This window comes from Perna viridis, chromosome 11 (genome assembly GCF_037379345.1).
Source record: "Perna viridis isolate PV_CMFRI_1.1 ecotype Kerala chromosome 11, ASM3737934v1, whole genome shotgun sequence".
In the NCBI taxonomy this organism is placed as follows: Eukaryota; Metazoa; Mollusca; class Bivalvia; order Mytilida; family Mytilidae; genus Perna; species Perna viridis.
Window position 1 is genome coordinate 25,936,870 of NC_142455.1, and position 21,526 is coordinate 25,958,395.

The window sequence follows — 21,526 nt, forward strand, 5'->3', positions numbered from 1 at the left end:
TGTACTCTGTTTAAATATAATGATAGATAGAATTTAACATAGGACAGTTATGCCCTTTAGCTCCTATCCGAAAATATTTATAACGGTACAGATGTTTAAGCTGAGCAACTTTCTGACAGAATAACAACTAGAGATAATCATATGAATGAACCTTGCCAACGATTATTTGCATTTAGTGAACCCCACCTAAGTGACCAATCTACGAATGATAAGAAATGGCATAAACACACACACGCGCGCGTGCAAAAATGTACCCGTAACAACCGTACTGAGTTGTCAGATGAAGAGAAATCTGTGGAAAAATTAAGCTAAGTCCACCATGAAGCAACAAAGAACAAGCTATAATTAAATAAACGTGAACTAAAGATAAGAAGCATAAAACAAATATGAAACTTGGGTGAACTCATGTACTCGGGAAAGTTTGTCAGTTCCTGCTTCTTGCATGTTCAGTTCATGGCATGTCTGGAAAAATGGTTAAAATCGGTTCCTCCGAAAGAAAAAAAAAAGAAAAAAGAAAAAAAAACGTTTGTTTTTTTCTTTCACAGCATCATGTTATGGTTTAGATCGATAAGTAACCGACCGTACACACAGATAATAATCATGCAGTCATTTTAACATGTCTCATGTGATTGGGTAAAAGAACAACAAGTGAAAGTGCACAATTGGTACCCATTCGGATACATGTTGTCAGCAAAAAAGCAAAAACACCAAATTCGACAAATCCATTTCTACTGGCGTAACTTTCAAAGAATATTGGATATATCCGTTTAATTTCGACATGAAGGGTTATTGGCACGTGCAGAGGAAGAGGGATTAGTTGACAAAGATTCTGCCAAAATAAAAACTATATGTACGTTACATTAGTTATCACGATGTCATGATGTCACGATGTCATGCATAATTAATGAGGCATTTGTCAAAAATTCCATTTATTATGTGGTTAGTCAATAGATGTTTGTTCCTGTTGTTATTTACCTTAAACAATGGACAATACAGGGAAATGAGTCAAATAACAATCTAATTAGGATCCAGGCTTTGCAGTGGTCCAAGGTTCGGAACCCCCTTTGTTGGATAATTTTGTTTATTGGGTGTAATGTTTCGGGAAAAAAATGAGCAAACCTTTATCACTAATTTTTGGATTGGATGCCTCCATTTTATAAACTTTTAATCTGAACCGCCCTTCTAATCAGTTATGCTATATTTTTGTACCACGTGAAATAAACCTTTTGTTTTAGTTCCTACTATATACGGAAAGTACAAATAGAAAATAATACATTTTCATTGTATGACGTTGTGAACCAGTATAAATATTTGCATATAACTGTAACTGGAAATGGAAAACTAAAATATATCCTTCAGAAATCCTTGCTCTCAAAAGACTAGGAAAGCCCCCGTTTTGTCTTAAAACTATATCATCGTCAGATAACATATCATGCAGTACATATAATGAAATTGTTTGAGCTATAAGATCTGTATGGTCTCTTCCTTTCTAACCTATATATATGGTTCTGAAATTTGATAGCTGATCATAAAATTAACTTAGAAAACCTACATAGCCGATGAGCAAATTAAAAAAAATCACACACAAAATATGATAATAAAACATGTACTTAGTGTACATGTAGATGATGAGACCTCTAACCTTGCCTTTCACTCAAAATCATGACTTGAAATCACCAAGGCATTTAACGTGTGTTATTAATAATACCATGTAATCGCCTTGTAAAGACTGAAACATCCAAGGAATATTTATCTACCAGTAAAGCAAAAAACACCCTTCCGGTCGAGATTGTGTTTTTCACCAATAAACCTGTAAAATAAAGTTTATACTACCTGATAGAAAATAAAACTGTCTTTTAGAATATGTAGAGTGTTTTTGACCGGGGATTTTTTAATTAATGAAAATTGAGATCAAAGTAAGCATTGTTGTCGACGTCATCCTCTGACTAGGTACGTTTCCAGTCAAGATAGTGTTTTTCACCAATATTTTTGTAGGATAAAGCACGTCATCTGAAAGAAAATTAAACTGTATTTCAGAATATATAAATAACAGTTAACCGGGGCTCATGAATATACGAATTTAAGATCAAAGATGAAATTTTGTTCGTCGTTCGAGCGAATTAAAAACCTTCCGGTCAACTTTTTGTCCCATAATTACATTTTTTCGAATAATGTTGACATGAGATGATAGAATTAATCATTAACTTTAAGAATCGGTTCAAATTTTAGTTCTAGTACTTTCCAAGATATGACCATTGACAACATAAAAAAACCATTCCGTGTATTCAACCCTTCCGCGCTTTAGACCCTCCCGTCAAGTTAGAATCACAAAATTTCCCTTCATTATCGTTTGAACATGTAAAAAACTTCAATTAAGGGACCGGTCAATATTTATTGGAGGGTAAGACCGTTGCATTTCATATTATCGTTTAAAAATGTCCATCTGAATCGATTCCTTTCCGGGATTTGCAGCCTTGTTTTAGTGTAACCGAAAAAAAATGACAAACAGAAAGTTGAAAGTCTGGGAAAAGAGGAAATGAAATGATTTTTTTCTTTTCAGCCAAGAAATATTCAATGATATGATTCCCGTTAACTAATTATAACTTCTGCTTTGCTTCATGGTGACAAAAAAGTAAGTCCCAATTAGCACAGACCCCTTATTTACGTACAATCTCACATACATTTTGTAATTCGTGCATTATTCCGGATTTCCAAATTTGGAATATTATATATGTCTGTACAGAAAATATAAAGGCACTGGATAGAGCCTTTCAAGTAACAACAATTTTTTTTCTTATTGTTACTTTTCCAGGCAAATCCGAGTAACCGTAGCCAGTTCAAAATTAGTCCGAATTTCCTCTGACCCTGCAACCCTCCTTTTTTTTTAATTTCATATTTGGATATTGATATGTAACCCCAAAAAAAGGAGGGTTGCAGGGTAAGAGGAAATTCGGACTAGTTCAAAATATGAAACTTTTGCATTCAATATTCATATTCATAATTTTCATATAATTAACAGTACCAAGTTGATTTGTCTTCACTCACTTCAGTACATTCCTGTTCGCTTTGGGTCATTTCTCCAACTAAGGTGAGTTGTTCCACCTTGATATGAAATATGTGGTAAACACTGTAGATTTAAGTATATGGGAGGTAATAATCATTTTTTATTAAAAAGTATGATAAAGAAAAAAAGCAACAACTGGATTGATTAAGGTCTGCATTAAAGTATATAAATTTCAGTATCAAATGTTTTACTTATCCATTCGTATGCACAAAAAATGGTTATTTGACAAGAATTGAAAATAAAGAAATGAAAGGATTTCAGAAAAATCAAAATGCCAAATAACAGAGTTCCTGCTTGCAGTTAGTCAGTTTTGTGTCTGTTATAATGCAATGTGCTTTTATAATGTTCTGATGAAAATTATATTTTATGTATATTAGAAACATAGTTTACTTTATGAATTAAACTGAGGTGAGGGTTCAATTTGTTATGGAGGAATCTTGATAAATCAAGAATTTTTGTAAGTAAAATTATATGACTTTGTTGACTTTTAGTTTGTATTATTCAAATCAATCTTTAACTTGAATAAACTATTTAATATCAATATTATTTGTTAACATTTACTTGGTAATAGCATAAACTAATGTTTGTTACACTTAAAACAAGTAATTAATGTCAATCATAACTTAATGCAAGGGTATTCTAGCAAAAATGCAAGTTTGCATTTCAACCAGGAGATAACAGGAAGAGACAAAATATTGCAATCAACTGTATATTTTAATTCAGAACATTTCAAGTTTCATCTCCTGTGGAGGACTTTTTGGCAAAAAAATCCTTAGTGTTTTTTATCTCTTGCAATCAAAACTTCCTATTTTTAGTCATCCTACATTTTTAAGGGGACAATGAATTTTTAAATTTTAGCTGAAATCTCACATTTAAAAATTGTTTAACAAGCTGTGTATTCATATAGTTAGACAATGTATGCATCCCTTGCCTTAAAATAGGAAAAAAAAATTTAGCATGGTATCTTTATTTTCAGCAAAAAATAAAATAAAAATTGGGGGCTTGCTTTGTTCAGCCCTTCCTATCCTGAAATCCTGGATTCACTTCTGTGGGGTGCATACACACTGCTTTTCTTTTAGTTTGATAACAAAGCACTATTTATTTGTCAAAAAAGCCATAATAATTCCTAAAGACGTCCTTATTTTTTAAGAAATTTGCCTTAAAATATGCACTTATTTTTCACAAAATGTTACATTTTATACCCCATGCAACATAGTTGTGGACTTTTTTTTCTAAATGCTAGCAGATATTAACATGATTTTTGGTATATAAATTCACCATGATAAGTTACAGGTCAGTTTTATGTTTCATTCTGCTCCAATGATTTTTACCTAAATTACGGGCTTTGAACTCTGCAAAATTCACAGAAATAACAATTTTCTGGTCTTTTTTTCTTAACATTTGCAATATTGACATGATTTTTAGTATAGAAATTAGCCATGATAAGTTAAAGGACAAGTTTGTAGTTGGTTCCGCTCCGATGATTTTACCGCAGTTATGGGCCTTGAACTTAGCAAAATTCACAGAAATAACAGTTTTCCTGACTTTTTTCTCAACTCTTGCAGATATTGACATGATTTTTGTGGTATATAAATTCACAATGATAAATTACAGGTCAGTTTAATGTTTCGTTCCACTCTGATGATTTTTACTGTAACTACAGGCATTGAACTTAGCAAAATTCACAGAAATAACAGTTTTTGGACTTTTTTCTAAACATTTGCGGATATTGACATGAATTTTAGTAAAGAAATCAACCATGATAAGTTGCAGGACTAGTTTGTAGTTGGTTCTGCTCTGATGATTTACCGAAGTTACAGGCCTTGAACTCCACAAAATTCACAGAAATAACAGTTTTCCAGACTTTATTTCTAAATGCTTGCAGATATTGACATGATTTTTGGTTTATAAATTCACGACGATAAGTTACAGGACATGTTTGTTGTTGGTTATGCTCCGATGATTTTACAGAAATTACGGGCCTTGAAGTTAGCTAAATTCACAGAAATAACCGTTTTTCAGACTTTTTTAACTAAACGCTTGTAGATTATGACAGGATTTTTGGTATATAAGTTCACCATGATAAGTTACAGGTCAAGTGTACGTTTTGTTCTGTATGATGATATTTACTTTGGATTAACTAAAACTCAAAGAAATCACCGTCTGGAGTTTGAAACTACCATTCTGAGTAATAGAATTTAGTTAGAAGAAAAAGGTCTAAAGCCTAAAAAACACTCTTATTCCTCTTTTTATTGGGGTCCTTCTACATGTATTTCTCTTACAAACAAATTTACTTGAGTATCCAACATGGGGACACATGGGATATGTGAGCGAACTCACTAAGATTCTTTAATAAGAATTAATAGAAATAGGTTTGATTTTGCCTACGAAAACCAATGCCTCCACATTTCCAAGTTCAAAGGGGTATAACAGCAACAAAATTTAGTGGTTCATAAATTCCTTGTAACATGCACAACTACATAACATATTCTGGCCTTCCTACAAAGTTTAATGAACTTTAATGCAGTAGGTTCCAAGGAGTAGCACTTACAAAAGTATGGTGGACAGACAGGGTAAAAATGAACTTAAATGCAGTAGGTTCCGAGGAGTAGCACTTACAAAAGTATGGTGGACAGACAGACAGACGGACAGACTGGGTAAAAATGATATGTGAAATAGGAAGAATTTGAAATAGAATTGCGTGAGTTATACCCAATGATCTGACAATATGTAATTTCACTCAAAATGTCTTCTCTATTTGAAGTAACCATTATTTGATCTCTGCATCACAGGATGTGTTTAGAAAATTTTCAATAGTAACAGAAAATTATTTTTTTTTTTAAATTCTTACCTGCTCTTGAAGTGTTCATTTGCACTGTGGTATTAATTACAGCCTCACAAGTGTCTGACAGTTCAGTATTCCTGGCAGAAAATCTTTTTAAGATCTTATTCAAGGACCTTCCTGATATTATATGTACATGTACATGTATGGTTATAATTAACTTCATGATTGTCATCAAAATCAAAATCTCTGAAGCATTCATTTCACTACAAATCAAAGAAGTTAATTTCACTATGGGGAAGTTAGAATTATTCCTGAGTTTGCTAATCAAAGGTTCAGAATTACTTTTGAATGTGGAAAGTCTTTGACTTTTCCAAGTTTCTAATCAATGATCCATTGAGGAGAATCATAAGTCCACAAGAAAGTGTCATTGAAATGAATTGAAGATACAGGTCGTAGGTAAATGAAAGTTTAAAAGGTTCCAGGTCAGATATTAAGGGTCCTAGTGTCAATTTTATAAAAACTTGAGTATAATTGGTCATACATTTTAAAGTCACAGTAGAAAAAAGCTTTGTTACGTCATAACTAACGATAAATTTTACACTTACCACTTTTTTTTAACAGGTCTGCCGGACCCTAGATCCACACTGAAACATTTGCTTATGTTTTTCTATTTTCAGATGGCTTTAGATCCATCCAAAGCTCTGACAAAGAACAGAGTAGACATTATAAAAAATGTTGCCAACCCAAATGAAGTAGCAGATTACCTTTATTCATATGGTATTTTCACTGAAGATATGAAGGCCAGTGTTGAAGTATGTAAATACAGTGTCTCACTAAAACTTTTCATACAGTAAAACCTGTTTAAACTGAACTGAATAATTCCAAAACCTGTCTTAATGAAATACTTCTTAAAGTCTCATTATACCTTGATAAACAGGACACTTGTCTAAACCAATGACATTTTAAAGTCATAACAATAGCTCTCCGAGGGGCATAGGTCATTTCTATATAGCAAGGACATTGAGTATCAGTAAAGTAAAGATGTAGGAAAGAGTAATCAAGGGAACCAATGTTGTAGCGGTAATCAAAAGAATGTAATCCAGGGAAAAAGACCAGACATGGAAAACAGACATACAATACAAAGAACACAAAGTAACTAAAATCATACATACAAAGTAACAAAAGCAAATGAGCAACTCAGACTCCACTTAAAACTGGGAGTATGGACCAGGTGCACCGGTAGGTTAAGCGTCCTCTGCTTTTCTAGAAACACCCGCCGAGTTGCTCATAAAAAGTCAAGTCTGGGGTAGACAAACGAGGAAAGGCAAACTATGACCCGTTGAATAAATCAGTTTACATGTTACAGATGGATACACCGTAACAATCCACTATAGTTCATACAATATTTTTTCAGCAAGAACCAGAGAAAGAGAAAAAGACTCGCTGCATCCTTGATACCTTGAAATACAGGGGAAAAAAAGCTCCACGAGCTCTTTTTGATGCCCTTATAGATAGTGATAACAAAGAAGTAGCTGAAAAACTTGCACCTTACCTCAAAGCTTCAGCAGATGAGGACAACAAATACAGTCCTTCAAGTAAATAGAAACTGTTTACATAATCAGAAATATTCTCTCCACACAACAAACGGTGGTATATATTGGAATAACTTTGTCTGTCCATCATCAGTAAAGGGTGAATTGATTTCAAATTGTGTAGTTTTATATAGATGAAAGATACATTGTAAGCCATTATTTTAGTTGCTTCCTGATATCAACTTCCTGTACAAGTGGGGGTATACCTAGCACAACAAACCATGCAACCTCATGATTTTGTTATATACCCTGAAAGATTTTAGGAATAACCCTGTCTGTCTCACTGTTGGTCTGTCTGATGGATTTGAATATTTTTTTATATAGGAAGGCATCATATATAAAGGGAGAAGAAAAGTATTATATGCCTTGCAAAGGGAATTAATCCAACTTAATTCTTTTAAATGGTCAACTCTTGTAAGGGCCTTTGATACTGCTCTATGGATTTTAATGAAAATTTGTATGAAGTTTAGGCATCTTATGTAGGTGTGCATGCACAAATTTAACTTATATAATTGCTTTAGTGCTATAAAAACCAAATTTAAGTCAGAGTATTCTTTTCATGAGCTTGCTTATAGTATTGTTAGTTGGCTCTGTTGTATCAATTTGGAAGTATTAAATTTCCTGGATTCAGAAAAAAATTGTAACATAAAAAGAAATTATTATTTGCTTATTCTGTCTTTGTGTTTCTTTTCCATTACAACAATAGAGAAAGTCAGCACAAGCACACTGTGAAATAAACTACCTTCCATATTTATTGATTAAGTGGTATTGTTAATCTCTGGTCCTGAAACTTGATTACCTGATTACCTGATACTAGATAAATTTTGAAGCAGATTTGATAGAGAACTGTATTTACCAGTAACAAAATAGTGTTAATCTGACCTGATTACTGTAAACTGGGAAATATTTGCAGCAGTTAAATTCTGTTTAATTGTCCTCAGGTGCAACACAGCAGGAGTTATGGAAATTTAATGAATTTGTGCATTTACGCAATTGGACACTTTGTGGATGCAAATCCTCAGAAACTGTTTTGAGGAAATTGTTAGTCACATTATGTAGTTGATCATATTGTATTGTCATTTTGATTTAAAAAATTTTACAGGAGGTATGGGACTTGGTTAAATTTGTACATGTCATATTATTTGAGCTTTTTATGAATACAACTCCTTGGAAACTTCTCAATGGACTTTATTCAAATTTTGCAGGAGGTATGGGACTTGGTTAAATTTGTACATGTCATATTATTTGAGCTTTTTATGAATACAACTCCTTGGAAACTTCTCAATGGACTTTATTCAAATTTTGCAGGAGGTATGGGACTTGGTTAAATTTGTACATGTCATATTATTTGAGCTTTTTATGAATACAACTCCTTGGAAACTTCTCAATGGACTTTATTCAAATTTTGCAGGAGGTATGGGACTTGGTTAAATTTGTACATGTCATATTATTTGAGCTTTTTATGAATACAACTCCTTGGAAACTTCTCAATGGACTTTATTCAATTTTTGCAGGAGGTATGGGACTTGGTTAAATTTGTACATGTCATATTATTTGAGCTTTTTATGAATACAACTCCTTGGAAACTTCTCAATGGACTTTATTCAATTTTTGCAGGAGGTATGGGACTTGGTTAAATTTGTACATGTCATATTATTTGAGCTTTTTATGAATACAACTCCTTGGAAACTTCTCAATGGACTTTATTCAATTTTTGCAGGAGGTATGGGACTTGGTTAAATTTGTACATGTCATATTATTTGAGCTTTTTATGAATACAACTCCTTGGAAACTTCTCAATGGACTTTATTCAATTTTTGCAGGAGGTATGGGACTTGGTTAAATTTGTACATGTCATATTATTTGAGCTTTTTATGAATACAACTCCTTGGAAACTTCTCAATGGACTTTATTCAATTTTTGCAGGAGGTATGGGACTTGGTTAAATTTGTACATGTCATATTATTTGAGCTTTTTATGAATACAACTCCTTGGAAACTTCTCAATGGACTTTATTCAATTTTTGCAGGAGGTATGGGACTTGGTTAAATTTGTACATGTCATATTATTTGAGCTTTTTATGAATACAACTCCTTGGAAACTTCTCAATGGACTTTATTCAAATTTTGCAGGAGGTATGGGACTTGGTTGAATTTGTACATGTCATATTATTTGAGCTTTTTATGAATACAACTCCTTGGAAACTTCTCAATGGACTTTATTCAATTTTTGCAGGAGGTATGGGACTTGGTTGAATTTGTACATGTCATATTATTTGAGCTTTTTATGAATACAACTCCTTGGAAACCTCTCAATGGACTTTATTCAAATTTTGCAGGAGGTATGGGACTTGGTTGAATTTGTACATGTCATGTTATTTGAGCTTTTTATGAATACAACTCCTTGGAAACCTCTCAATGGACTTTATTCAAATTTTGCAGGAGGTATGGGACTTGGTTGAATTTGTACATGTCATATTATTTGAGCTTTTTATGAATACAACTCCTTGGAAACCTCTCAATGGACTTTATTCAAATTTTGCAGGATTTTTAGAAGCACCATAATTTGATTTTGCAGGAATTATTGGACTTTCGTGTTTTAACTTTTTTTGCAGTAAATTTTTTCATTAAAGACTATTAGGTCGCATGAAGATGATCAAAGACTGGAAATAAAAGATGTACAAATTATTTGATGAAAAAAAGCTTGCAATAACTATGGTGCAAAAATAATCTGCCTAAACTGAGGTGTACAAGTACAAATATATGTACAATGTAAGTCTATATACTTATTTTATTGTTGAGCTTTGTGTTGCTTTAATGAAATAAGTACTGTTTGAAATGTCTGTATTATGTATTTCATTCAGAGTGGCCTCCAGAAGATGGTGAACAAAGCAGAATGGAAAAGGATGAAGTCATTAGAATCAACGACCTTAAACATCCAGATTTTTATTTCGAATATTTAAACTCAGGTTCAAAGGTATTTAAACATTTAACTTCTAGACATAGATAGCTGGCACCATTTCCATTATCAAACAACCATCACCAACATTTAAATCAGTTTTATTAGCTTCTGTCAATCCATCTGTCTGTCGGTTATAACTTCCTGTTTGTCATCTTTTGTAGTAGGTACTTACTTTTTGTTGATATAAGGTAAATCAGAGTTCTTACTTAGACTCCCAGGTGGGAAATAATTCTGAATAATTAACATCAAGATATGATATTAAAAATTAACATTACCATCTTCACAAGTACATATAAGCTTTTTGACAAAAACAAAAAAGTTAATTATGGTCCTTTTTTGGTACAGACACTCAACATAACATTGGTATTTCCAGATTGGTACCCCATTCTTTTTGTAGAAAGATTTGTGGTAAAAAAGATGTGGTGTGTTGTTTTATTTCCATTTGTTCCTGACACATACTCTGATAAAGTCAATAAATAAAGTTTATAATGATATTTTGTACATGAAATAGGTATTATAGGCATGGATAGTTGGCATATCCCCTTTTTTCAACAGGTAATAATTCCACCTCTGTTCACCTTAAGTGAGTGAGTTTAATCAAATTCATTCATTTGTGTAAAAGGGGTAACAGATAAGAGATAGGTACCCCATGTCCCCATATCATGCATATTCATAAATAACAAAGTCCATCTACATGACTAAATGGAATTTGACGAAACTTTAACAGAATCGTCATTACATACAGGTACTCATTTTGTGTGATCCAAATCAATTTGGAGGTCAAAAGGTGCACATTATCTAATGGAGGAGTAGGGGTATCAGGTTATTAAGCATTACTAACAGTTTTTCTAGTTGTATCCAGTGAGTCAAAAAGTTACTTACTGAGACCTCTTCTTTCCTTGTGGAACATAGGACTGCTGCAGTTGTGCTTCATCTCACTCTGTTTAGGGCCATTATTTTTGCCTTACTCCAGGTCTTGTCAATATTTTCCAGCTCCTCCATTAGTGTTCTTCTCCAGCTGTGTAAAGGCCACCCTTGTTTTCTATGTCCTTGTTGATTCCAATCAAATGCCTTTCTGGTGATACTATTTTGGCGTTTTCTCCATGTGTGACTTATCCATTTCCATGCTTGTCTTTTTCTGAAGTGCTGTTCTTTCCTGGCTAGTACGCTCTAGTCCCTGCTAGTTTGTTATTTGTATTGGCCATCAAGCTTTACATATGTTCCTTAGGCATTTGTTGGTACAGTCCCTGAACAGATCTGTGCAACTATTTGATGGATCAATGACCAGTAACCAATCTGATTGCAGTTTTGTTATGTAAAATGACAGATGATTGGTTAATGTAAATTTGAGTCTGTTGGACTTTTCTCTGATGTCCTGTATTTGATGGGATAGTAGGGCAAGGTCATCAGCATAATCTAGGTCTTCTAGCCATTGTCTTCCTGTTGGCCTGTCAAATGTCTTGGCTTGTCAAATGTCTTGGCCTGTCAGATGTCTTGGCCTGTCAGATGTCTTGGCCTGTCAGATGTTTTGGCCTGTCAGATGTCTTGGCCTGTCAGATGTCTTGGCCTGTCAGATGTTTTGGCCTGTCAGATATCTTGGCCTGTCAAATGTCTTGGCCTGTCAGATGTCTTGGCCTGTCAAATGTCTTGGCCTGTCAGATGTCTTGGCCTGTCAGATGTCTTGGCTTGTCAAATGCCTGTTTGGTAATCCAATTGTTCACTATTTAGAATAGTGTGGGTGAGATTAAGCAGCCTTGTTTCACTTCAGTCTTTACCTGAAAGGGATCAGTGAGAGTTGTTTCTTGTATCACTGGAAATAAGAAATCTTGGTACAGAGTCTTGATAATACTTACATTTGTTCTGTCTTAGATGGTATTTCACAGTCTTAGCAGATGCCACATTTCATCTCTGTTGACACTATCAAAGGCTTTTTCAAAGCCCATTTATTTGCAGTGATGATTGCCATTCAACTTTACTTGGATCTGAAGCCTGCCTGTTTATCAAGTGTACAACATCTTTTATCCTGTTAAGCATCTCTCTACACATGATCTTAGTAGCTACTGGCAGAAAAATTATGCTTCTCCAATTTTCACAACTGCTCAGGTCTATTTTTTAGGCAGTTTGACAAGTAGCCTTTTAATCCATTTTGTAGATATTTTTTCAGAATCCTAGAATTTATTTAGTAATTGGACAGATATTCACAGAACTCTTCTTCTCCATGTTTAAAAGCGGCTTTAAGCTTCAGGTGGTACTTCATCCACCTCTGCTGCTTTAAAAATTTAAATAGTCAAAAGTTTTGAATAAATATTATTTAAACTTTACACAGCAGCATTTGTATATACATGTTGAAGATGTTTATCTCTTATTATAAATAAATTTGACAAATACTTAACAAGATATTTTACCTGTTGAAACTTTTCCATTATATATGCTGTCAGACAAAAGGACATAATTTAGGTAATTTGTTACTCACACTATTGATTTTTTAGTTTTTTTTAATATATTGAAATATTTATGTACTGACAATTGTCTGATGGTGACACAGGTTCAGAAATGTTATATCGGTCTATTTCTTAATAATTTAACAGTTCCAATGGTTTTGCCTCCAAAAGCAAGCTCTTTTTCTAAAATGATATATATTTTACAGATCTTCTGTGAAAAAATTAGTTCTAGAGAAAAAAAACAACATGATTTTCACACATTTCGATTACTTAATGTGTTAACAAACTTGTAGAATACAAATTCAGAATATTGTATTTAAAGGGAAAACAACTCATGTAGTGAACTAGATTTTGGACAAATTAACAAAGATTTTTTTTGGTGCTATCATGTCTCCATCTTCAATTCTTTTATTTCAGATTTACAAAATGAAGAATAAAGTTCGAGGGAAGACCTTAATAATTAATAATGTGAAGTTCAAGAAATTTTCAGAGCGTGCAGGCTCAGATGTTGATGCCAAAAATATTTCCCTGTTATTTAAGGAATTACATTTTGAAGTAACACAAAGAGACAATCTCAAAAAACAGGTAAAACAGTAGCCAATTTTCAAATTCTGGGTTGGAGTATCCCTAATTGAAAGATTTAGACTGAACTCAAATCATGCATGAATTGGTGTGTAAAATTATTGACTGGTTGCATATTTTATACATGAAGTGCTCTTCATTGAACACTTTTACAAACTAATGATACATCATATTCTTTAATTCCTTAAGTTTTGTCCATTCAAAGAGAGATAACCTTACAATTTGATTAAACTAGGAATTAGAATTTCCAAATGGTATTGAAAAGTAGGTTGTAATAATTATACTATGAATCTACTTTTCTACTGATAGATTTGCAACATTTAAGTGTAAGGCTTTGTAAGAATCAGGCAAAATGGGAATAATCAGAAACATGCATGTAAAAAACTCACTGATCTGACAATGTAATTTCAGTAAAGGATGATTTCTCTATTTGAAAAGACCACTATTTGATCTTGGTATAACTAGATTTGTTGAGAAATTTTTCTATAGAATGTTAGATAAAATGAGGATTTTGAGGATTTTGACAGAGTTACCTGTCTTTGACATGTTCATTTTCAATATATTAATTTAATTACAAAATGATACAGAAAATTTCATCTTTTCCTTGATTCTAATGTGCAAATAGTCAAATTACACTTTCAAAATGGCATTTTTTTATACCATCCTCCCACTGCCAGATTCTTACAGAGACCAACACTTAATTACAAATTAAGCTGGAATGTTATGTACATACTTGCATCAACTGTCAACATCTCCTGTTGTATCAAGCTGCACCCTATCAAACATTTATTTGTTGTAGGAAATGGTACAATTTCTGATGGAGGAGCGAGACAAAATAAAGGATAATGATGGAATAGAATGTCTAGTCCTCATAATCATGAGTCACGGCCACACAGTTGGTGTATATGGTGTTGATGAGGAAGAATTAGAATTAAAAACAATGACAGATTTGTTTACATCAGAACAATGCCCTAGCCTGAATGAAAAGCCAAGACTAATATTTGTTCAGGCATGTCGAGGAGGTAATACATTTACTTGTACTAAATCTACAATTTCATTTACAATAAAGAACCATTTATTCTTATGCTGTATCTAAATAATGCCTCATCTGAATTACTCAAACTTTAAACAGCAATTTTTTTAGTGACCTTCAGGTCTTTATACCTTTTGGTGAAAATTTGTTTTTCCTTTATTTAACTTCAACATTCTAAGAAGAGTATTTTCATAAGCCTTACTTACAAAATGGGGGTAATATTTGTTACATAGTCATTTAATAACACAGTAAATTCTCTACCTGGTCATGAAATGACTCTGTAATGAATGTACCCCATGGAGTCCGAGTTGCTCATTTGCTTTTGTTACTTTGTATGTATGATTTTAGTTACTTTATGTTCTTTGTTGTGTATAATGTCTGTTTTCCATGTCTGGTCTTTGTCCCTGGATTACATTCTTTTGATTACCGCTATGAACTTGGTTCCCTTGATTATTCTTTCTCAACATACGTACTGGAATTAATTTACTCTTTGACACATTCTAAGTCCATATCAGAACTTCTCAGCCATTTTTAGGTGTAGAAGAAATGGCTGAAAAGTTCTGATTGGCAGTGAAAATTGTTGCAGTTACCTCAGCTTTTGATAGATGGATTGTTTTCAAATTTGATGTATTGGTTTATATAGAAGGCATATGTTGTAAGTGATTTATGTGATATACAATATTAACTTCCTGTTTTGTGGGACTTCACCTTTTTCACAAGATTGAGTGATAGTGGAAATTTTCATCTATGAATATCTAAACTCCCAGTGGATGGATTGATTTCAAATTAGGTTTAAAGGTTTATACAGGTAGGTCATACATTGTTAGTGAATTTCATCTCTCTGATATCATGTTCATGTACAAGTAGGGGTACACCTAGCCTGGCAACAAATGCACTTTTATGTTTTTTAAATGGGAACAGTTTATTTCAGCAGTGCTGAAGATCAGTATCAGTTCATTTAGTGTATAAAGATGAGCTGAAAGGGGCCAGACATATTTGTGCTTAGGAAGCAGCTCTTTTACCATGTTGTGAAACTAATCTATCAAAGTCTTTGTTCTTTACCATCTTTTGATATCTGTATTGCTCTTTCAAGGTGGTGTTATTTTACCATACTTAGTTAACCGCATAAGTCTAGTTAATAGAGATTTGCGCTTATTTATTTCAGAGAATGCAGAGGTTGAAAGTAGAGGTGTCCAGGTCTCTGTTGATGGTGTTGATGGTGTAGGTCTAGCAAAGAAAGTGGAAAATATGCATGTTGGACAGGGCAAGGATGAAATAGATGCTGTGAGGAGTGCTGAATCTGATTTTTCTAAAACTGTTCACTCAGCAGCTGATTTCCTCATTGCTTATGCTACTCCTGAAGGTATTGATATCATTACTAGGCATTATGCACATAGGAAGTAAAAATGCATATTAAATGATAGAAGTGGTACAAAAACCCATTGGAGATATGATGCTATTATGTATACTTATGCTATATTTTTACACAACTCTAGTCCTGTCTGTACACAGATATGTATTTTTAAGAAAACCATGCATTCATCTTCTTATAAATTCTATCAAATCAAGAGGCATAACTCTTGCAAAGCACCAATTTCATTTACAATATGTATGATGTTATCTCAATAGTGTAACAAACAAATGACAAAATAAGGCTAATTATATGGTCTGTTACTACCAGGGCCTGGTTTCAGAAAAGTCTCAAATTGAGATTTCCTTAATTCTTTCCGCAACTCAAATATCAACAAATCAAATAACTTAAAATTACAGACTGGAGGACAAACTCATAAGTGACCTGCCAAAGGAGAGCAATGGTCACTTAAGACATGTGGTCTTTGTATACAGGTAACTGACAGATACTGTGAAAGTACTGAAGAAACACAAGTTCATGGATTCTTGAATTTGTGGTTTTGAGGTATTCAGTATACACATCAATGAAAATTTCCTTCTTTTTGGGAAGCAAATTTTGTGGTTTGGCTCACCCACGTAAAACCACAAAAATTAGTATTAATACAATAGAAAGGTTTTGTAAGTTGACAATGAGATATAACTTTGACAGAATAATAAAAGTGCTTCTGGGAGTTTATTGTCTTTTATACCCCAAACAAAGAAGTTGCTATGGATATAATGTTTTTGACCAGTCTGTCGGTCCATCATTAGCCTTCAAGACTTTTATTCTAATTGCTTGCAGATATTAAGCTGGTTTTTGGTATGTAAGTCTATCATTGTTAGTACAGATTAAGTGTACGTTTTGTTCCACTTAGCTGATTTTTACGGAAATTACAGGCATTGGAGCTAGCAAATTTAATGAAAATAACAGTTAGACTTTTTTTCTTTGCACTTGGTGATATTGAGCTGAAATTTGGTATGTGAGACAACCATGATGAGTAAAAGATCAAGAATAAGTTTCTTTCTGCTCTGCTGATTTTTAATAAAGTTAAGGGGCCTTGGACTTTGCAAATGTTACAAAAATAACAGCTTTCTAGATTATTATTTTTTTCAAAACGCTTGCAGTTAATGAGCAGATTTTTTGTAAATAAGTCTACCATGATGAGTTACATATCAGATTAATGTTTTGTTCTGCTCTGCTGATTTTTATTGAAATGAGTGGCCTTGAATGAAACAAAGTTTATCAAAATTACTGTTTTCCTGACATTTCTTCTAAGTGATTGCAATTATTGAGCTGATTTTTGGTATGCAAGTCTATAATTTACCATGATGAGTTGCAGATCAAGTTTAGATGAAATTTTAAAAATTTTCTATGATTAAGGCCATTGGAATTTTCTTTTTTTTCCCTCAAAACTTCTTATTTGAGATCACAAAATGTGGATGTGTGGGGTATGTGAGCTCAGTCATTAAGGTTCTTTAATGTTGAAGATAAAAAAAGAGGTGAAGTTTCACCCTTTACTATATTAGCACTTTTCATGGTGTAATAAAGTAGCAGTCTTTCTAAAAATCTGACAGAAGGTGATTCATGCATATCAAAAACCCACCGAATTCAGTTTATTTCTTGTTCAAACACAGTAACTGATCATGTAGCTAGTCTTAGCTTTTCATTTGGTTGTTGCGCTTTGGAGATAAAAATTATATAGATTGTACATGAAATTTGCACTTCGCAGGAGTTATCATTCTTGATTTGGCTTGATTTGATTGCTTTTAGTGGGAGATTAATGTATGATTTTCTAAAAAGTGCAAATCTGAATGCAGAAAGGTTGTTGCTTTGTGAAAGTATAGCATATGTAGACTAAAAAAGCATCGTTTGTTTGGTGTGTTTTTCTTGACCATGAATCACTTTACCATTGGTAGTCACAGTCTTAATTTTATGCGGACTGGTACTTAACATTTTTATTTATCTCCAGGTACTCCTGCTTACAGAAACATTCATAGTGGTTCATGGTTCCTGAATGCTATAGTGTGGACGTTTAAATACCATGCTCATAGAATGGAGTTACACCACATGCTACTCAAGGTATCGTAAAAGGAAATTCTTTATATTCCCCACTAATATCTGTGGAAGTTAAATTACTTTGTCCCCATGCCTTGTATGTCCAACTTTTTTTACTGTTGAATTGATTTTATGCTTAATATAAATGTTTATGACTTTAAATAATTACTGTGCATGAAATAAGACAAGTCTTGTAAAATTACTTCGAAAGGGAGATAATCCAACTTAAAAGTGAAAGAGTATTCTTGTTATGCCCTCCCTCACTTCCATTATTACTTTAGCCGATTTTTTTTCATTAGATAGTGGTATTGTGCATTCTTCTGTGATATTTTCAATGAATGGGCTGAGAAACTGGCAAAAAATATGTTTTTGGATTAATTTAACAAATCTGATGGAAACAATCAGAAAAAAGAGGGTTGTCTGAACCATCTGTGCCCCAAATGCCTGTGCTACAACAGGAAAAAAATGTAGGTTCTATAATGGAATCATACTGTCATCTTTATCATTTCTTTTCCAACAATAAGTTTAGTATTAGTATGTAGATCGATAAAATATTGCACCACAATGTGCCATACCACAAAAGGAATGCAGGGATGATTTTGGGTGTTGTATGACTTGAATCATTTAGGAATTAGGGCCAATAAGGGGCCAGGAACATACTTTTCCATTTTAATTACTTGGAATGAAAATGATTTTTGGAAGAAAGTTTAGTATTCATTGTAGATTATAAGAGAAGAACACAAGAAGATATTTATTGTATTCCTGCTATCAATGCTAAACATATACAGTGACCTCATATTTTTTTTCCAAACTATTTTGTACCTCACTTTTTAAAAAATGTAAATCAGTCTAGTTTAGGCGAATCACTGAGTTGGGCTCAATCAATTAATAGAAGTTTGTTCCAGTTCATTCAGTATTCATTAGAGTACCATTAATGAGAGTTAATGTTGGAATATGGGATGGGATCATTGTGGTCAGGGAGTGTATATTGTAAAATATAAAAAATATATCTCAGTTGCAGGAGGATTGGAACCCCATTTTTGAAATATTTTTTTAAACATTTTGGGAAAAAAACTGGACCTCCCCTTTTTCAAGACTAAAACTTGATCCACCTGTGTGTGTGTGTGTGTGTGCATCTTCCTGTATTTATGTGCATTTTTGTACATACAAAGTACATTTGCAGAATGGTTGCAAAAGAATTAAATTACAAATAATAGTTTTTTCTTGTTCAAACTTGCATGCATAACTTCTCCTAAAACATTCATTGGATTTGTATGAACTTTATGTGTAATTTGGGAATCATAGTTAGAAATACTTTTGGCAAATGCCGCAAAGGAGGTAATACAAATAAAAGGTTGTTTGTGGTCACAGTCCAAGTAAAAGCTTACAGTACTTACAGTTGTATTTTTGTTGTAATCAAAAGTGTAAACGTATCAGACCCCCTAGAACATCTTTTGAAATTTATTTTGATGTTTAAATATTGTTATTTTGTAGGTCAATGATCTTGTTTCAAAAGGAAGGACACTGAAAGGTCATTTGACTGTTGCTGAGTATAAGAATGCTTTGAGAAAAAAGTTTTATTTCTTTCCTGGTGTACATGGTGATACAGCTACTACCTTATAAAGACCTTCATTAGTAGCCTTAAATGTTTTCTTTTCACCTCAGCTGATGTATTTACATGTAAATAAGTGAATATTACTTACATGTACTTTTAAATATGATGGATGTATGAAAGGCAATGGGATTTTATATTTTAATCATTATGTATAATATTAAGGAAGTGAAATGTCCCTTCTTTGTGCTTAAATTTGGGGATTTTTGGCAGAGCAAGTACTGGTCAATTACAAAACTCTGTCTGTATAAGTACACAATGAAGTCTGCTAAAGCTTGAAATTCTATCATATGCCACAATTTAGTATGCAGCTTCTTTATCATTTTACAATTGTATTTGTTATAAATTAGTGTCCTGGTTTACATTTCCATGTTTTTTTTACTTTTATTAAAACAAATCTAGAAGAACTTAAAATACATTCTAAAGAGATAGAAACTAAAGATAAATTGATGTATTTTTATGAATTAACCTTTCACTGTTTTTGCAAAAATATTATAACTAATTACAAAAATGTACCTAAATCTAACTACAGGTCCAACCATAGAGTCAGATTCTTTACCAATTTTTTAGGTTAGAAGGACAATGCAGTAGGATGGATATTCAGATATTTAAGGTCCTCAAATCCTTCCAAAACCTGAAATCTATATTGAGAAGTAAATCTGATATTATATATAAGCTGCCTTTAGCATATCTTTAGATTCTTATACATGTAATTGGATATTTACTTGTAATTCATTTTGACATTATCATGAATAAAACAATTGTCAAAGTATTAACATTTACTTTATATATGCACATTACTCATGATTCCTATGCTGTACATGTAACATTATTATCATAACAAAGTGAGTGGTTGATATTTCTGAGGAATAATTCTCAGAAAACGTAATTTTGAATGTGATATTGAAGTTTTGCCAAGTTTGATCTTAGTGATTAAATTTTTGCTACTATACTCTTTTTAGCTGTCATTTTTTTCAATTGAAACTTCTTCCATATCATACAGAAGAGGATTCATTTGACACAGTTGACAATTGTATAAGACAAAGGTATTAGCCTGTAACTCCTTTTGCACTACTTGAACAATGGACCCTAGGAAATATGCTACTAGCACAGCTAATGGAGCCCAGTGTTTAAACCTTGTACCTTGAATCACCACTACACATATACATGTGCAAGAGTGTTATTGATGTATCATTGTGACGTAAAAGTCAAAATATATTATAGTCACCAACTAATAACCATTTTCCTTGCATCTTTGATGGATATTCTGTACATGAAGCAACAGATAAGACAAAACACAATAATTACTTTAGCAGTATAAAATGCTCAGACCAGTATACTAGCTAAAACTGACAGATCGGCTGAATGTTGCCGAATGCATTTATGCTCCAGAATCCTGGTATAAGTGAAAGCTTTGTAATCTAGAGCAGGTGTTAGAAAGCCTCGCATATAGCTGAGAGTAAACCAAAACAGTGGTCAAGTACCCTTTCCATTGTTTTTGACCCTTGACCTTTCAATTATTGCTCTCATCATCAACATGTGTCTACTTTGTCACTCAGGTTTCCATCATGAAAGAGTCAATAGAATCAGACCAGACCTATTACAAGTTTGGACCACTCTCCCACTTCTTGAGAAAATTAGATGCACTGATAAAAGAACTATTTGTATAGAGTATGGTTTACCATGTTATATTGTCATTTTTCTTTCCTGTATTTTCTGTTGCATATGTTTATGTTTTTTTTATTGTTATATACAATTAACTTGTCATGTCCCAAATAATACTCAATGTCACATATGGGATATTATATTCTAAATGAGATATATAATATTCATGGGCAAAAGCTTACAATCAATATAATTTTAAAACTAGTGTGGATGAGCTAATTTTAGGTGACTTTTTGTCTGTTCTTTATATCAATTTTCCTCAATAAAAAATTATTTTCATTTGAATTGATATCCTTTTTGAAGTGAAAATGTGAAAAGTTTCTAATACAAATGTAATTGCATATAA

General features: G+C 32.7%; 1 protein-coding gene across 1 annotated transcript; it reads left to right on the plus strand.

The window, feature by feature from the left end:
- The first annotated feature begins 2,471 nt into the window (after positions 1-2,471).
- Positions 2,472-21,465, plus strand: LOC148603519 (caspase-3-like). The gene is made up of 9 exons (XM_088553725.1): positions 2,472-2,632; positions 6,527-6,661; positions 7,264-7,444; positions 10,305-10,417; positions 13,261-13,428; positions 14,225-14,447; positions 15,624-15,821; positions 17,818-17,927; positions 19,398-21,465. The coding sequence occupies exons 2-9, from the start codon at positions 6,527-6,529 to the stop codon at positions 19,524-19,526; spliced, it is 1,257 nt and encodes a 418-aa protein (XP_088409851.1). The 5' UTR covers positions 2,472-2,632; the 3' UTR covers positions 19,527-21,465.
- Positions 21,466-21,526: the final 61 nt, after the last annotated feature.

Excerpts from the sequence above, each read along its gene's own strand:
- LOC148603519 (XM_088553725.1), top strand. The coding sequence starts at position 6,527 with ATGGCTTTAGATCCATCCAAAGCTCTGACAAAGAACAGAGTAGACATT. Across the intron at positions 13,429-14,224 it reads GAGACAATCTCAAAAAACAG|GAAATGGTACAATTTCTGAT; the intron begins GTAAAACAGTAG and ends TATTTGTTGTAG. Across the intron at positions 17,928-19,397 it reads TACACCACATGCTACTCAAG|GTCAATGATCTTGTTTCAAA; the intron begins GTATCGTAAAAG and ends GTTATTTTGTAG.